The sequence below is a fragment of the Callithrix jacchus genome, chromosome 5, assembly GCF_049354715.1.
Source record: "Callithrix jacchus isolate 240 chromosome 5, calJac240_pri, whole genome shotgun sequence".
NCBI classification, from domain to species: domain Eukaryota; kingdom Metazoa; phylum Chordata; class Mammalia; order Primates; family Cebidae; genus Callithrix; species Callithrix jacchus.
In genome coordinates, this window is record NC_133506.1 from 155,093,889 (window position 1) to 155,112,587 (window position 18,699).

General features: G+C 43.7%; 1 protein-coding gene across 5 annotated transcripts in view; it reads right to left on the reverse strand.

Annotated features, from left to right (window-relative positions):
• Positions 1-18,699, reverse strand: part of DCLK1 (doublecortin like kinase 1) — a 359,661-nt gene that overhangs the window by 81,716 nt on the left and 259,246 nt on the right. For 3 of the 5 annotated variants that reach the window (XM_017973046.5, XM_035302465.3, XM_035302469.3), the window contains exons 5-6: positions 18,387-18,503; positions 715-809 (exon numbers count right to left, since the gene is read on the reverse strand). In XM_017973046.5, coding sequence (XP_017828535.1) covers positions 715-809; positions 18,387-18,503 — 212 coding nt within the window. Of the gene's footprint in view, positions 1-714; positions 810-1,718; positions 1,879-18,386; positions 18,504-18,699 lie in introns of those variants that run through there. The other 2 variants (XM_035302467.3, XM_035302468.3) reach the window with 1 other exon arrangement.

The window sequence follows — 18,699 nt, forward strand, 5'->3', positions numbered from 1 at the left end:
TTGCCTCCTGCCCACTACTTTTATTTTTCCCTTGGTATTATTAGAAGAGACAAACAGTGCACGTTGTGACAGGATAAGAACAGGAGTCTCTCCATCCTGAAACAAGTGCTAACCCTCACCTCTTCCTTAGTGTGGAGAAGCTAACACTGTTTCCAGTAACTTTTTCACTGTGGTCTCCAAGCTTAGCCGAATTCCCAATAATTGCAAGTAGTGATGAAAAGGTGCTCGATGTGGGTTTCATCCACAAAAGCACATGTCATAGGTTCCCATCCTCTGCCTCATGGACCCTCTGCTGCTCTGAGGCCCCATCTGCACCAGAAGCCATTTTCTACCAGGGCCCTCCCCTCCCTTCACAGCACTTCTTTGTTCCCTTAAGAGGCTGGTGGTCAATGATGAGATCGACTAAAACTCATCACAACTCAAAAGATTTACAAACTAGTGCTAACAAACCTGCGCATGCAGAACAAAAAGAGTATGTAAAAGTGAGTAGCAAAGCTGCATTCTTCTCAGAGGTAGGATTGGGTAAGGTTACAGAGAAGCTAACAGCCCTGAGTTCTAACTAAACCACAGCAATAAGCCGCCCCGCCAAAGGTAACCTCCTGTTCTAGCTTAGACATCGCCTAGAGACGAGCAGCACGATTTGCTGGCACCTGTACCACTCTGCAGCGAGGCTGCGAGACAGGTCTGAAGCAAGCAGCTTGCTTATATCCTTACCCTCTGCTTCCGCAGGCTTCCTGGGCTGGTGGGTGATGGGCTTGGCGACTTGCCTGAGCGCGGAGTAGAGAGCTGACTACCAGGGGTTCCATTAACTAGAAACACAAAGAGTCACACACAGAGAAAAATGACACGTTAAATACTTTTCATGACAAATCATCTTCTCCAAGAAACAAACAATTACATAGAGGGCCATCTACTAGAACTCTAGACACCCTTCCACATGTGTACGTTGAGGAAGAGCTTTGGAGAAAGTAGCCTTCGGAGAGTTGCCGTTTTGCTAATCCTGTGTTTCATATAGCAGTAGGTTACAGAGTGATTTTTAAAGATCTGCCTTTCACAACTTTCCTGATGAATGTATTAAGGATGCCTTTAACTGTGCCAGCAGGGAGTTCAGAAGTGTGAGTAAGGTCCTGAGACACTGTCAATGAGGTTCATCCTTAACTCTTCAGTTTAGCTACCTAGTACTACCCAGCAGGGATAAATATAAGCACAGATCACCAGTGACCATTCCAGTGACCTGGTACGTATTTGTATAACTAATAACTCACTTCTAGAAAAATGTCCTGCGTCCACTTGTGTCTTGTCATACCCCTAGCCTGATTCTGATGGACCTGCCTTGAACAGGACAGTCACTAGTCACAGACAGAAACTGCTCACAGTTTCTCTTTGCTGCCTGTGAAAAGAAAAACTGCTGACAAGTTCACATCACTGAAATTCTACCCAGTTCTCAAGAGTTTTAAGCACATTTTCATTAAACTGCATTAAAGCCACAGAACTCAAGTAAGCAATTCTTTTCTCTAAGTATCACCATCTCTAAGAACAGATGAAACAGTTAAAGACATGCTTTTATAAAGATGCAGCAGGTTGCCTCTATTTTACCTGTAAAAATGACATTACAGCCCCACAGTCAGTGAAGTAGAATTAACCAGGAGACACATAGATTCTTGAGGGTGCAAAATAAACACTTTCCACAAGGGAGAGCAGCAATGCATTTCACTTACCTTCTATGAGTTCTAACATGGACACAGTCTTAGTGTTGGACCTGACAATAGCAAGGGCGGAATCCCTTCTCAGCACTAAGCCAAGCACCCGCGGAAACGGGAAACGGTTGGATGAGTTTAAGGATGGCTAAGGCTGCTCCCAGAGCAGGCTGAATGAGATGCAGGATTCATCAGCAGATGCCTTTTCTGCGTAAAGCTGACGTCTCCCAAGAGCAGTGGGAGGTGCAGGTTTTGTCTTAGGCTACATCAAAGGTGTCAATTAAGCCTCATGCCAACAGCAAACCCCCACCCCGATACCACTCCCTCCCGGAAGCCCCAGCGCAGTCAGTACTTCGCACTGAATCATAATGAAGTGGCCCTGGGGCAAGAGCCCTAGTGACTCATCTGAAAATCGAAATGACAATAACTCTTCTAAAGCCCGGTGACTACCAGGTAATCAGGAAACCCTCACACAATTCAGTGGCAAGGTAGGATGTTTTTTGATTTTTCATACTCAACGTTTTTCCAAAACCTTACAACCCTGGAAAGTGGGAAGCTCCTTGTTTTGTCATCTCCTCCAAAGACCTTAAAAAATGTCACATACCCCATGCTGCATTAATTTGTAGTTTTGCTTTTAAATGTATTTGGAGACTCCTAAAAATAGAAGCTGAAAAAGCTATGACTTTTTTTTTTTTTTTTTTTTTGCAGAGTGAACTGGAAAGCTGAGATTGTTTTAATCTGCTTGCATGCCACTGTTCTGCCTTTGCTGGGTGAACCTCATGCTCGGACCTCATCACATTAGCCTTCCCAGCCAGTAGCCTCTAAGGAAGGGGCTGAGAAATAGACAAGGACTAAAGGGCAGAAGCAGAGTCTACAACTAGTAAGGAAGGGATGCCCTGCTGGTTGGCTGGAGAACGCATTTTGTGAATATGATCTTTGCTTTGCCCATCCGCATTCTAATGCACAACTTTACACCATACCTAAAGCCTACATAGACTGGGGGGAAATGTGAGCAAATAGGGAAGCAAACACAGTGTTCACACTTTTTTACTTTGAGACTCTGATCTTACCCAGCTAATGGAAAATGAAGAAAAAGAGACAAAGGACTCACAAGAAAACAGTCTTAGGAATACCTTGCTTTAAAAAGCCAAGCAAAACAATAAAAGCTTGTAGGTATTTGGTAAGCACCCATTATATGTGTATCTCAGTTTATGGAAGGCACTTTCATGCACCAGTCAATGCACTTAAACCTTTTATATATGTACATATATGTTTAAATGATGTATGTATATTACATCATTTAACTCACACAATAACTCTATAAGATTGGTAATATCATATTCGCCCATTTTTCAGGTGAGGAAATTGAGGCTTACAGATCATGAGTCATTTGATGAGCAAATATGGAACAGAGCCCAAAATGAGTGGTCGGTCCTGGCACTCCAGGGCATGTCCATGCCTAACCTAAGCAGTTCAAAACCTACACTCTTACTACTACTTTGCCTTACTGTGCCAGCCTTCTAGGCTACAGGGAAATCGGTGAACTAAGCCAGTAATTACAATAAAGTGTTTTGAGAGGGGGAAGTGAGGCAGGATAGAGAGTCAAGGAGGTAACCATGTTCTCGGGATGCAGCAATGGTGGTGACCTCCCAGCCAACACAATAAGCCTTGGCGTTCTCATCGTAATTGAGCTCATTTAAATAAAGCTATCTTCAGTAGGGACTGTCTCTTCTCTAGAGCATGTCCTCAAACTGACCCTTTGCTCATTTACAGTAAAAAACCCACCCGAGTGGAGATTTAAGATGCTAATGAGACGTGATGTACGAACATGCACGTACAGCTACTGCGCATGTGCACCCAGAGGACTACCTAGAACATGCTTACTAGCAACACCTCTTCCCACCTCCTTATGAATTATCATGTAAGAGTCCCATAAAAGGGGTTTCTCCAGCAATAACCTATACTGCCTCGCTCTTACGAGCAGCCCACCCCGAACTCTCTCTCTCTCTCTCACGGGGTATACTGTCTATTCTGCATCTAACTTTCAAAATACTCTTTTTTTTTTTTTTTTTGCAACGAATGACTCTCTTCTCCATCTTCTTTGCTGTGTGTCTCTTGTTTAAATTCTTTTAAACTAAGAAGACAAGAATCAAGGTTTCACAACAGCCATCAACAGAAGTATTGGGTGTTGCAATTGGAATCCTAATAACCAACAGATTCAGGGTTGGCCTATGCCCTTCAGAGAGGGCAGTGGATACGGGAGTTTGCCTGGTGAAGCACAGAGGGCACAATGAAGAGAAAGTGTCCTCAGCGCAGGGATCCCGTTTCAGGGCTGGATGCAAGAAAGGAGGCCAGTGTGGTGCATTGAAAAGACTTAAATAAGTTAGTACAGCAAGTACGTGGGGTTGGAGGGGGAGGAGTGTCAGGAATGAGATGGAGGCAGGGGCCGCATAGTGAGCAGGGCTTTAACATTCATGTGAAGGAGTTTGGTTTTTATCCAAAGGGCAATGAGAAGCCAAAAAAAAAAAAAAAAAGGGATTTTAAGCAGGAGCCACAGGAGATCAGGCTTGCCTTTGAAAAGGCTCTCCAGCACTCTTGCACTGCCAAGAATGGATTTATGGGAAACAATACCGCGTGCAAGGAGAACGTCCAGGTAGGAGAGAGTGGGGCACGTTTAAGGGTCCTCTGGTAGAGATGCTGATGTGGCTGATCTAGGGTAGTGTCATGCGGGTGGAGGTAAATGGAAACGTTCCGGAGACAAGCAAGAGGTGAAAACTATAGAACTTGGTAATTGATTGGCTGTAGAAGACTACAAAGGGAGCATGTTTGCAAGGACATAGAGAATTCGGACATTTTGGATGGAAGCCCCTTAGATGACACCAGTCCTGCCATGTACGTTGGTGCAATGTTTTCTGTTTTAGATGAAGAAACAGGTTTAGTGGGATAACTTGTCCAAAGACAAACAGCTGGATGGAGGCAGAGCTAAAACTGGATTTCATTTAGTTCTTACTCAAAAAACTTCACAATTTTCCCATAAGTGGCCAGTCTTGGCACCTCAGGGCATGTCCAGAACTCTCCTTGCATCTGCAGGGTTAAGGATACATTGGCTTCTCGCTCTACCACTGGGACACTCGGATCTGCTTCCTTTAGGTAAGCTTGTTGCAAAAGTAATGGCAGTTTTTGCATTAAAAGTAAAGCAAAAACCGCAATTGCTTTTGCACCAACCTAAAAAAACCACTGGGCTCAGTGCTTCTACTTGCATTGCCATCTCTAGAAAAATGAAACTCAAGTGCCAGACAAGTCATTTATAATCAAACGTTTTTGGAACACAATGCGTCTGAACATTGGGAACAGCCTGTATTCTTAGGGTCAGAGCTCTGTTCAGACTCTTCCTCTTCGCCATGCAGAAGAGCATTAGGAATTTTCTACAATGGTGCCTGACATCCAGAGAGCATTACACGCCTTCTTGTTGAATCGCTGCTGGGATAAATAATTTTCTTTCATAAGTAAGTTTGACAGATGTATTGAGCTCACTTGGTTTTTACTCTGTAATGCCAGAAGTCTCTAAGAGCCAATAAAAAATGCTTTGTTACTTATTTAATATCACTTATTAAAATTCAACTTAAAATGGCATTATTTTTCAGAGGCCCTTATTAAACAATTCTTTTTCTTGAATGTGAACAATTCAACTTATCATGGTTGTTAAACAGCCAACCAGGGTCGAACAATTAATAATTTCAATCTGAATCCACTAAACTCTGAATTAGTGAAGAACTCATTAGAACCACTGCCTTTACCCAATTCTGGTTTCCTTTGCTTATATCTGTCTGGGTACATTTTCTTATTTTAAAAAATAGGAAATATCTTCCTTTGCTGTGCTTGTTACCCTTGCATGAGAAGTGCTCAACTTCAGGATGGATCATTCACCGATACCATGATGATCAATTAACATCACTGGCCACCAAAGAGCTGTGGAAGAAGCCTCACTGCAGAGCTGACTTCCATCCCTCCCGATGTTACATGACACTCCTTTGCTTCAATGCAGCTGTCACCTAAGCCTGCCAGGGATCCAGCAGCACATACTGGTCACAGTGCATTGGTGGATAACACTCCTGAGGACGTGCCTTGCTGGATAACACCCCTGAGGAAGTGCCTTGCTGGATAACACTCCTGAGGAAGTGCCTTGGTGGATAACACTCCTGAGGAAGTGCCTTGCTGGATAACACTCCTGAGGAAGTGCCTTGCTGGATAACACTCCTGAGGAAGAGCCTTGGTGGATAACACTCCTGAGGAAGTGCCTTGCTGGATAACACTCCTGAGGAAGAGCCTTGGTGGATAACACTCCTGAGGAAGTGCCTTGCTGGATAACACTCCTGAGGAAGTGCCTTGCTGGATAACACCCCTGAGGAAGTGCCTTGCTGGATAACACCCCTGAGGAAGTGCCTTGCTGGATAACACCCCTGAGGAAGTGCCTTGCTGGATAACACCCCTGAGGAAGTGCCTTGCTGGATAACACCCCTGAGGAAGTGCCTTGGTGGATAACACCCCTGAGGAAGTGCCTTGGTGGATAACACCCCTGAGGAAGTGCCTTGGTGGATAACACCCCTGAGGAAGTGCCTTGCTGGATAACACCCCTGAGGAAGTGCCTTGCTGGATAACACCCCTGAGGAAGTGCCTTGCTGGATAACACCCCTGAGGAAGTGCCTTGCTGGATAACACTCCTGAGGAAGTGCCTTGCTGGATAACACTCCTGAGGAAGTGCCTTGCTGGATAACACCCCTGAGGAAGTGCCTTGGTGGATAACACTCCTGAGGAAGTGCCTTGGTGGATAACACCCCTGAGGAAGTGCCTTGGTGGATAACACTCCTGAGGAAGTGCCTTGCTGGATAACACCCCTGAGGAAGTGCCTTGCTGGATAACACTCCTGAGGAAGTGCCTTGCTGGATAACACTCCTGAGGAAGTGCCTTGCTGGATAACACTCCTGAGGAAGTGCCTTGCTGGATAACACTCCTGAGGAAGTGCCTTGCTGGATAACACCCCTGAGGAAGTGCCTTGGTGGATAACACTCCTGAGGAAGTGCCTTGCTGGATAACACTCCTGAGGAAGTACGCAGATCCACTTTTTCCTTCATCATTTCACACAGATGAACCCACTCTTTTTTCACTAATTGGGGCCACGTGCACAGGGCCCTAGATGCCAACTACTCAGCACACATAGTATACACTCAGTACCTGCTAGATTCTTACTTCTGTCTGTCCTCAAGATGCTTATGACTAAATATCAAAGTTACTTTAAAAATTCTAGAGTATGGAATTGGCTTATTTTTACCAATTCATCTCTCCTTTTAAACGACTTTCCATTCATATGTAGATTAACCCTTCTTTTTGCAGTTGGGTTCCTCAAAGTCTCAGACACCAAGTGAAAGTTGAATGTTATTAAGTGTCTTAAAGTGGTTCTGAAATCAGAGAAATCTCCAAGTGAGACTATCTAACTACAAGATGTGCGACTCTTTGGACGTGAAATCCACCTTACCGTTTCCCTGTCTTCTTTTAGCCCTTATGGAGGCTCATTTATTTCTGGTGCTGCGCTTGTCAAGATTTGGGGAGAGAACGTGTTTGCATATATGTGTGTGTCCTTGGGTTTGAGGATGGTGATTCAGGCATGCTGCCAGGGAGATCTGGCTTCCTGCCTTAGACTCTCTTTACTCCCTAGTCATGGTGTAGGCTGTTGATTCCCTAAAATTTCTTTCTCAGCTCTTGTTCCTTGCTTGCCACATTATTGAGAAGAAAAAGAAAATGCAAGGGGTGTGGGAGTGCATAGGGAATCAGTTGAGACCCTGAGAAAAGAAACAACTACTTAACAGAGGGAAAAATAAGTACTTTTTCTCTAATTTTAGCTTCCTGGGTTCTCACCTCATAGGTGTGATGGAGCCCTGATTTTCTCCATGTCTGTTTTCTCTTCTTGAACTGAGACAATGGGTCAAATTCAAAGAAACCATCTACTGAGAATAATGGGAAGGAGGGGACCCAGGAACAGAGGAAAGGGAGAAAGGGACATGGCTCTGAGAATTAATTTTTTAAATAAATATTTATGAAAGACTTCGAACCTCAGGAAATTTAGGCAGCAGCTCCTAGTATTTCTCAATTCATTCATGTGGTCAACATTTACCCAGTAGTTACCATGAACTCATAGTCACTGTGGAATGCACAAAGAACCCCTGCTCTCAGAGACCTTACAACTGACCAGGGTGGTACAACCTGTCATCTGTGAATCAGCTGCTGCAGTACTGCAGGGCTGGGGAAGACCCTGGACAGCGAGGTGATCCAGGAATGTGGCAGAGGTCTGCAGGGCCAAATTAGGTGAGTGGGCGCTAGAGAGCTGAAGAGACAGAGGAAGACATTCTAGCTAGGCCAAGTGAGAGGAATAAAGGGATGAGGTGGAAGAGCCCAAGCTGGAGACAATTTAAATTAGTTTCTAGGTTGGAGCAGGGGTCCAAAGAAGAAATGGGAGACATGGCTGGAAAGGAAGACGTCTTCGCTTGAGAACGACTTTATGTGTCAGACAAGTGACGGCAGCAGGTTGGACATTGGTGCCCAGAGCACATGTAAGATAAGGTGGGAGAAGGCCAGCTAGTGATGGCATCACCAAAGGGAGAATGGTGATGTACCAAGGGTGGACAGGGTGGGGAGAAAAGAGTCGGTGACAATTTGGGGTAGAAGAAAAAAAATTTAATTCAACCACAAAAAAAGACCACCTAGAGTCCTGTGATGTAAAATTAGGAAATTTTTGGATCTGATCCCTATCAGCTGGGATTCAAGAACAGGCTATGGTTATGACCCCTGAAGTGGGGACCACAAGCACCAAGGGTCAGGGTGCATGAGGGTCCTGGGGCTGATCCCTACTAACCAATTGCTTCAGGACTGCCCCTGCTATAGTAAAGCCGGGAGCCAGCCTGGAAGAGGACCCGTGGTGACCACCATGAATGACACTCCCAGACCAGGCCCCCTGCTATCTGGTTTTGCCCGTTCCTTCATAGGCCGCAGTGGTGTCCTCACTGTGGAATGCTATGATCCCCATTCAGTTCTCATGCTACCTGACATTTCAACATCAGGCATTTCTGTCCCTTCCTTCATCTCTAACGTTTCTGCCCCTTTGACTTCGGTCCCTGTACTCTCATTGTTTTTCCCTGCTTTGGCTGATAGCTCTTAGAAATGCAGCCTTCCCCCATGGTTCCATTTTCATCTTTACAAATCCCTTGTTAAAGCATCAGGGAAGTACCTTATGTTTCTATTATTCAAATCACTACCATATACCAGGGTCTCCCAAATATACATTGTTAGCTCAAATCTCCTGACTTACACACAGTTATTTATTCCCAATTGCTTATGGAAATTTCCAAATCACCTCACACTCCATATGCCTAAAATGGAACTCATTCCCTACCCCTCCTCACCCGACAAACCTGCTTCCTATCTCTGATTCCTCTCTCTTCTTCTAGCCTCAAATCCAGTTAAATTTCTGGTTTCATTTCCCTTTGCGGTCTCCCCCATTCCCAACGATGCTCTTTCTGTTCTGTCTTGACAATTTTCATTCCAAAATCCCTTTACTTCATGATAGCTACAACTAGCAGCACAAACATACTTCCACGACCCTGTGCAATTTGACCACAACCAACTGGGCTACCACCATCTTTCCAACTCTTCCTTAGAATTCTACCCTGCATTTTTATTGAACCAGCAACTACTCCCTAACTGTGCCATATAGTTTCATCATGTCTTTGTGCCTCAGCTTGCATCAGAGGGAATGCCCTCCTGGCCCTTCTTTACACCTGAATTTATAAATCCTTTTCCCTTGGAAGAGCTCTCTGATCCTATTAATGAGATCTAACCCATTTCCTCTAGGTCATCATGGCACTTATTACACTATTATAGTTACACGGCATACAGTCCAGTACCACATAACTGTTTCGGTCAGCAATGGATCATGTATCAGATGATGACCCCACAAGATTATAGTCTGTTTCTGTACCCTTTCTATGTTTACATCTGTTTAGATGTAGAAATACTTATCATTGGTTACAATTGCTAGTACAGTAACATACTGTACAGGTTTATAGCCTAAGAGCAATAGGCCATATCACATAGTCACTTGGGTAGCAGGCTTTACCCTCCAGGCTTGTGTGTGTACACTCCAGGATGTTTGCACAATGGGAAAGTTGCCTAATAACACATTTCTCAGAACACATCCCTATTATTAAAGCAATATATGACTGTGTATGTTTCTTTCCCAATTATAATGTAAGCAACTTGAAGGCAAGGACTGTGGTTTAATCATCTTTGCGCTCTTGGGATCTGATGCATGCCTGGAACACAGTACAGAGGGAAGACTGAATCGACCTGGGGCATTAACAGTGGGAAATTTATACAAGCAGTTGATATAGGCTGCTGCCCACAAGTGCACAGTAAGTCAAGATAATGGTTCAAAGCTTTGAAGAGTATCTTTGGAGGTTCTGCTGGGGTGAGCACTAGGAAGAGTTGGTGGGTGCAGAGAAAGGAGAAATGGAAGAAGGAATGAGCCTTACGTGCAGCCAGAAATTCCAAAGACACAAGGGATGAATCACCAACTTCTTGATTTTCTTGATGCATTTTGTTCTGAACAATTCCCTCGGAGCTCCAAAGCAAAAAAGATTCTCCATAGACTGTATAAGGCTGAATTCTCTACACTAAAGGAAAGGATGGAACTAAAAATTAATAGCTGGCAATCTGCCTTTGAAGGTGTTTGATATAAATCAAAAGAATTTGACAAACTGGACGAGTGAGCTGATTAAAGTTCTCTTCCCTTCCCCAGCTTTGATTCTTATCTACATATGTTGCATAAAATATTTTTATAGAACTATAAAAAAAGTAAAATTTAAATAGCATGAATAAAAAGCCTTCAGGATGTCTGGAATCACACAGAAGTAAGTTTCAAGGCTGGGCGTTCAGAATGGTGCTTCGTCATGGAAGGTGTTCATTAACTAAGGCATTTGGCTTTTCCATCTTTCAAATGTTCGCCCTTGCATCTCCAGCACCAAGATCGCTGATTCACTATAGATTCTCAATGCATATCGAATGAATGAATGAATGGTTGTTGCCATGCATGTTTCTTCTCTAGTCTATAAGCTTTTGAAGGGCAGGAAAGTGCATTATCTCATATTGGAATTGAAAGGTAGGAGGCGCTCACTGGGGCTGAGTTATGCCTGTTATATCTTTACAGACAGAGATTCTAAATACAGGGTGTCATTCTATGAGAAAAAAGTTGGCTATCTAAATGGAAATAAAAACTCTAAAACAAACAAAAAAACTCCATTTTCTTTCTCTTTTTATTTGGAATGGGGTCCCGCTCTGGCATCCAGGCTGGAGTGCAGTGGTGTGAGCATGGCTCACTGCAGCCTCAAACTCCTAGGCTCAAGAGATCGTGCCACCTCAGCCTCCCAAGTAGCTGGGACCACAGGTGTGCACCACTACGCCTAGCTAGTTTTAAAATTTCTTGTAGATACAGGTCTCAGTATGTTGCCTAGGGTGGTCCCAAACTCCTGGGCTTAACCAGTCCTCCTGCCTACGCCTCCCAAAGTGCTGGGATTACAGATGTGAACCACCATGCCTTGCCTCAAAGCTTTCCCAAATCCAAGGAAAGATCAAAAATGTGAAATCTGTAAGTTTTAAGGAGGACTGCAGCTATGAAGCTTCAAGATACTTTTCTTATACTTGTAAGATTAAGAAAACAATATAAAGCCACCTGAAATTTTATCAGTCTTTGTTAAAACCAAATTAATGCATATTTCATTCTTATTTTTATTTTAACTTCCCTATACAGATTAAAAAAAATTGCTTAAAAGAATTTCCCCAGCCAGGCACGATGGTTCACGCCTATAATCCCAGCACTTTGGGAGGCTGCGGCAGGTGGATCATGAGGTCAAGAGATTGAGACCATCCTGGTCAACAAGGTGAAACCCTGTCTCTACTAAAAAAAAATACTAGCTGGGCATGGTGGTGCATGCCTGTAGTCCCAGCTACTCAGGAGGCTCAGGCAGGAGAACTGCTTGAACCCAGGAGGCAGAGGTTGTGGTGAGCTGAGATCGTGCCATTGCATTCCAGCCTGGGTAACAACAGCAAAACTCCATCTCAAAAAAAAAAAAAAAAAAAAAATTTCCCTTTTGCTACTATACTCCAGCCTGGATGACAAAGTGAGACTCTGTCTCAAAAATGAAAAATAAAGAATTTGACTTTTAACTTATATGTTTTACTAGATCTGTGTTCCAAATATATACACACATATGAAGAGTCAAACCATATGAAACTCTTTACTCCTTATGATGCTCTTAGATTCTCATTTCTTTAAGAAGCAGCTAGAAGTCATTTCTCAATGTCTTAGTGATTCATCCTCCAGTGTCTCAGCACGTAATTTGTCTGGGGGCTCTTTATTCTTTGCATGTGTTATTAAAGCTTCTGGTTTCTCTTTGCTAGCTCTATTTGCCTTCTTTCAGCCTTTTCTATTATGGAGACTAATCATAATTCAACAGGTATGTGAATTATGTCATCGATGAGGCCTTGACCCCTACACTTCTTGATAACAGGGTTTTCTTTCATCTCTGTATCATCAGTGCCTAGCAAATCCTGACACTAGTTGGTCTGTAACTGATACTTCTGAAAGAGTAAATGAACACCTAACATTAATAAATCATTTTGAAAGTCTTTTAGTCCTGCAAAGAGAAATGGGTAAGGGACAAAGGGAAGATTTACAGAGGATTCTCATTCTTGTTCTAGTGTTGACTTACAAGGGAGGTTTCTGTCCAGCAATGCTATACATCAGGAATTTGGGGTAAATCATTCACCTCCAGGAACCCTGGTGCCAACAGAGTAATACTCAGGCTTATGTTGCAACATGTTGTGATGCTGTGAATCGCAATCTCAAACCAGGCACTAGATTAACTATTTCCTGGAGATCAAACTCTAGGAAGCAGAGATGAAGAAACTGGTATCAAGGACTGCCGGCCTTGTGTGTCTAGAGCACCAAAAGCCCCTGGTGCCAGCCCCGACGTGCCATTCTGAACTCTCAGGGCAAAGCAGAGAGTTCAGTGCCTCTGTATCCTTATTTCCACAAACAGAGATAATAATAACTTGCCTTACTTGGCTGCTGTTAGGAAATTAATATGAGGATCAAAAAAAATTGAAGAAATAAAAGCTGCATGTAAACTATAAAGTTTCAGGTAAATATAAGTTAACCATGTTATATTTATAGCAGCATGGCCTGAAAACTGTGCAGATCTTAACTTTATAGTATGCTCCAATTTCTGTATAATATAGGAAACTGAATACTGGAAGTAGAAATTTAAACACTGAAATAGAAATCACTATAAACTTTTGGTTAATATTTTAGGGGAAAAACAAGGTTTTTTGTTGTTGTTGTTGTTGAGGCAGGGTCACTCTGTCGCTCAGGCTGGAGTGCAGTGGTGCACTCTCGGCTCACTGCAACCCCCGCCTCCCAGGGTCAAGCCATCCGGAGTAGCTGTGACCACAGGAGCCACAGGAAACATACCTGGCTAATTTTTGTAGTTTTTTTTTATAGAGACCAGGATTTGCCAGCCCACCTTAGCCTCCCAAAGTGCTAGGATTACAGGCATGAGCCACCACACCCGGTCTAAAGATCCTTTAACATTAAAAAGTCAGATGTTGGTTGGGTTTAGGGCAATATCAATGTTTATGGAATATTTAAGTAAAACGATTCATGTTTGAGTCCCTATGATTGATAAAAAACACTAAACAGGCTATCTTAAGAAAATGCGATGCAGTACATACAGAGATAATTGGACATGCCTTTCCACTGGTTCCAAGAGCCATCATTGAGTAGGAACAGGAGACCTGGGCCAGAGCAACGGAGGGGCCCCGAGAGAGGGGCTTCCCTGACATCCAGCAACTGCACTTGCCTCCGGGAGAACTGGCAACACTGCTGAACTCCCTAACCCCTGAGCCCCATTCCAGGGAAAGGAGGTGGTCCTGAGGTCACTGGCACAATCCATACATTTGTGACTGGGAGTTGACTGCCCTGTGAAACCCTCTAAATTAGAACCATCCATAGGAAAGTGGTAACAAGTCAGAATCAAGAGATAGTCAGTGCATATAGTAAGTTCTCTTATAATCAGGAAACGGTTGTATATTATCTCTTCCAAGTAAAAATGCAGCAAGTTGAAATTTTTATATGCGTAAAAAGCTCACATTAAACAAATATGATTAATGCTATATAATTAACTTTGACCTAGAAGTTAAAGACACCTTGAAGTGCTAATTTTTAAAGAACATATTAATTCTAGAATGAATCTGGATTCTACTTTCTTTATGAAAATGATACTACTTGGCATGACTCACCTATCACAAATTCCAAGTTAGTGCTGGCCAATTCAACCAGGTTTCAACTAGAGTTGAAAAGGACTTCAAGGAAACAATAGAATGTGGAAATGCTTGTTTGGAGCAACCTGTTGATTTTGAGGCAATGCGTTCTAACCATTTTAAACTTTTAAAAGGAATAATTACAAATGTTGGCAGTGATATACAAGTACATTTAATATATTTGTCTATCTTCTTGAGTTTCCAAAATTTCTTTTCAGAAATGAATATAAATCCTTATAATGCTGAATAGTGATTACATTACCAGCTAATTCTAAAATGAGATTATTGCCTATATGCATAATTATGTTTCTAAGATTAGACTCGTGAGTCCATTCTTTAACATGTACACAAGAATCTGATCCATTCCCTATCTTTATTGACTTATAGGGACAGGAAGGAAGGAAGGAAGGAAGGAAGGAAGGAAGGAAGGAAGGAAGGAAGGAAGGAGGGAGGGAGGGAGGGAGGGAGGGAGGGAGGGAGGGAAGAAAGAGATAAGAAAATGAAAGAGAGAAAGAAAGAAAGGAAGGAAGAAGAGAAGGAAGGAAGAAGAAAAAGAAAGAGGCAGGAAGGCAAGAAGGCAGAAAGGAAGAAAGGAAGGGTGAGAGAGAAGGAAGAAATGAAGGAAAGAAGGAAGGAGAAAGAGAAATAGAAAGAAAGAAAGGGAGAGAGAGAAAGAAAGAAAGCATAACCTAAATCCAGGAGTATCTAACAAACTACAGCTCTTAACAAGAAAACTAAAAACAACAAAAAGTTAGAAGCTACAGTGCATATTGATTTTCCTGGAATATCTGTAATATAAAAAAACATAAGAATTTGGCAAATCACCCATTATTAGATGCATCTGCTCCACATTTGTCTTTTTATTCACCTTACATACTGAGAGGAAGAAGAGAGGAAAGGTTAAGTAAAATTTAAGTCAAAGTTGGTTTGGATCAAGAACTAACTTTGTTTTTTCATGTTGATGGTTTTAATAGTACTGATAAGGATTCATTAATATAGGCTCTCTTTTTCTTTCACAACCTTCAATGATTGCATTAAGTAGCCAAAATTTTAGGGGCAATAGGCTGGCTAGGCTTATGACTTTGTTCTCCTTTCCTCTTCCATAAGAGTTCATCCTATAGCCCAGATTTATTTATTTATTTATTTATATTTGTTTTGAGACAGTGTCTTGCTCTGTTGCCCAGGCTGGAGTACAGTGACATGATTTCTGCTCACTGCAAACTCTACCCCTCAGGGTTCAAGCGATTCTCCTGCCCTAGCCTCCCAAGTAGTTGGGATTAAAGGTGCCCATCACCATGCCTGGCTAATTTTTGTATTTTTAGTAGAGATGGGTTTCACCACATTGACCAGGCTGGTCTCGAACTCCTGACCTCAAGTGATCCACCTCCATCAGCCTCCCAAAGTGCTGGGATTACAGGTGTGAGCCACCAGGGCCAGCCCTACAGCCTAGATTTAGTCACAGAAAATGAGAAATGTCCTTTTTTTTTTTTTTTTTTTTTCTTTTGAGACGGAGTTTCGCTCTTGTTACCCAGGCTGGAGTGCAATGGCGCGATCTCGGCTCACCGCAACCTCCGCCTCCTGGGTTCAGGCAATTCTCCGGCCTCAACCTCCCGAGTAGCTGGGACTACAGGCACGCACCATCATGCCCAGCTAATTTTTTGTATTTTTAGTAGAGACGGGGTTTCACCATGTTGACCAGGATGATCTCGATCTCTTGACCTTGTGATCCACCCGCCTCGGCCTCCCAAAGTGCTGGGATTACAGGCTTGAGCCACCGCGCCCGGCCTGAGAAATGTTCTTTAGTTAAGAAGGAACATCCGGCCGGGCCTGGTGGCTCAAGCCTGTAATCCCAGCACTTTGGGAGGCCGAGGCGGGTGGATCACAAGGTCAGGAGATCGAGACCATCCTGGTCAACATGGTGAAACCCCGTCTCTACTAAAGATACAAAAAATTAGCTGGGCATGGTGACGTGTGCCTGTAATCCCAGCTGCTCGGGAGGCTGTGGCAGGAGAATTGCCTGAACCCAGGAGGCGGAGATTGCGGTGAGCCGAGATCGCGCCATTGCACTCCAGCCTGGGTAACAAGAGCGAAACTCCGTCTCAAAAAAAAAAAAAAAAAAAAAAAAAAAAGAAGGAACATCCTCCACAGAGCTCAGTATTAACCTGTCAGCTGGACAAACTCAGTTCTTCCCGGGGAGTTTTCCATGTAGCAATCCCAGGATCACTCTGTCATTTTGTGGAAGTTCTCTTCTCTGCGTGTGGGTGGTATCTCTCTTGAAGGGAGAGACTCCCTATAACCCGGGGAAGGGATTATCTTCAGAAAGAAATTCTCTCTTCTCCCAAGTGACTGACTTTCTAAAGCCAGGCCACTGCCAGGAGGGAGAAAAGGAAGTTAGCATCTGGTACCCTCCTTTGTTCATTGCTCTCTTGGTCTACACATCAAGGTATCTAAAGGTCTGCTCTTGGATTACAAGGACACTGCTACTTGGAGGCAAACAGGGAGATGGAGAGGACGTCATCTCCGTCATGCAAATAAATGAAGATGAACACGCCATGTCTTTCCCTCCAGATTATCCAGAGTCAAACGATTATCTGTATTTATTTCCTTTCTGTTTTCTATAACCCACTACTTCTCGAAGTGTGCACTGGAATCAGCTGGGGGGCTTGGAAAAATCCAGACTGCTGTGCTCCTGCTCCAGCTCCAGAGTTTCTGATTCAGTGGTTCAGGGGAGGGAGCTCAGGGCTTTGTAGTTCTAACAAGTGCTCGGGTGATGGCGATGCTGCTAGTCTAAGAACAGTGAGACGGAGGCTCAGGCCAAGGTCACTGGAGCAATCCCTGCTCCACCCTCTCACTCTCACTCCTGTTTTTCAAAATGTGGGCTGTGGGCCATGGACTCCCAGATCCTAATCACCTGGAGTACTTGCTGAAATACAGGTTTAGGTCCTGAGTCAGAATCTCACGGTGTGGGGGTCAGGATGACAAACTTCGCCAAGTTCCCTAGTGACTCTCATGAACTCTAAGCTTCGAGTCTACTGCCTCATCCTTTAGCAATGCCCCATTTTAGGGCTCCATCCGATCTAGATGAGCAATGTGGTGCTAAGGGAGAAGTTCTTAGCCCGCCCTTAAATGACAGAGGCAAACGAGATGCATCTCAAATGCCTGTTGTGCTCTGAAATGTATTTCTTGACTGGCTAGGATGCAGGCTACGCTGGCGGGGAGGAGGCATTGGCAGCCCATCTAGGCCACCCTAGGCTGAGAGCCAGAGGGGAGTGGTCTTCCGAGATCTGTCTAGAGAATAGCAGTAATTGGTAAAACTCCAAGGGGAAGGTGAGTCTTAGAAAACCAAGGTGGGCTTGGTGGTAGCTGGCCCATGACCTATAATGAGCCACGCTATTGAGAGTTCCTTCTTAGGCAGCCTCAGCCTAGAGCTCTTTTTACACTCCCCTGGGGCCCATGCTAGTGAGTGAAAGAAGGCCTCTAAGTAGTCCCCACAGAGCTTTATTCTTACTTAGAAGAGCTTCCTGTCTTCATGAAATCAGGTAACAATCACTTTGACGTCTGCATCATTTAATAATTCCCACTCAACAATGTGTGTCATTTAATAAATAATTCCCTTTAATAATGATACAGACCCTTCACCTGAGGCAAATAAAGAAGACACTTTCTAACTGACTTCATGTCAGTTTTAAGACCACAAAGGAGAAGGTAGGGTTGAGGTGCTCATCTTGTGCATACTCAGCCTTTCCAACATCAGTTCTAGAATTGGCTGAGAGGCAGGCTCGGGCCAAGGTCCTCGGGGCAATCTCTGCCCTGCCCTCTCACTCTCACTACCTTTGGCTCCAGAGCCATGAAAGGAAACTGATGTGGGAGCCAAAGTGTGTTTAATAAAGGTTCAGTGAATACAAATCAGAAGCTCATCATAGGCCAGTCTCAGGTAGAATACATGTTGACAGAGACTTTCAGAATCTGAATGATTAACTTCGGTGGTAGAAATGATACAAGATGGTAACGTTCTTCTATTTGTGGGCAAATTTGGGTTTCCTGAGTCTTCACTAAGTACATTTTTGAAGCTCAATGCTTTTTCTTGCAGCCAGTATGCTAGACTCCAGCAAATCTGTTCAACCGCTCTAACTAACATGTTCTAAAATTATAAACCGGAACCTACACTCGCTTAAAAACCTCACACTCTGGGCTTCACACACCCTGTGCTCATCCTGTGTCAGGAACAAGGCAGTTTCTTCAAGATCTCCTCTGCTGCTTTACCTGAGCTGGTGGAGGCAGGGGACTTGCTGCGCCTGGACGGTCCTGGGCTCTTAGTGGTGCTCCTACGGGATGACGAAGCTATTTTGGTGTAAGAGGTGGACTTCACCACTCGACATTCTGGGGAAAGAACAACAACCACACATCATTATGGGATAGTGGCACACATACCAACGCAAAATGCACAATACACCTAGAAGTAGAAATATACGACCATCCTCAGTCACAGCTACTTCCCACCGACTGGGTTCTTGTCTACAGTAACGGAGCCAAGAAAATAAAGAGGAAGGACAGGGTGAGCTTCTTAGAAGTGGAA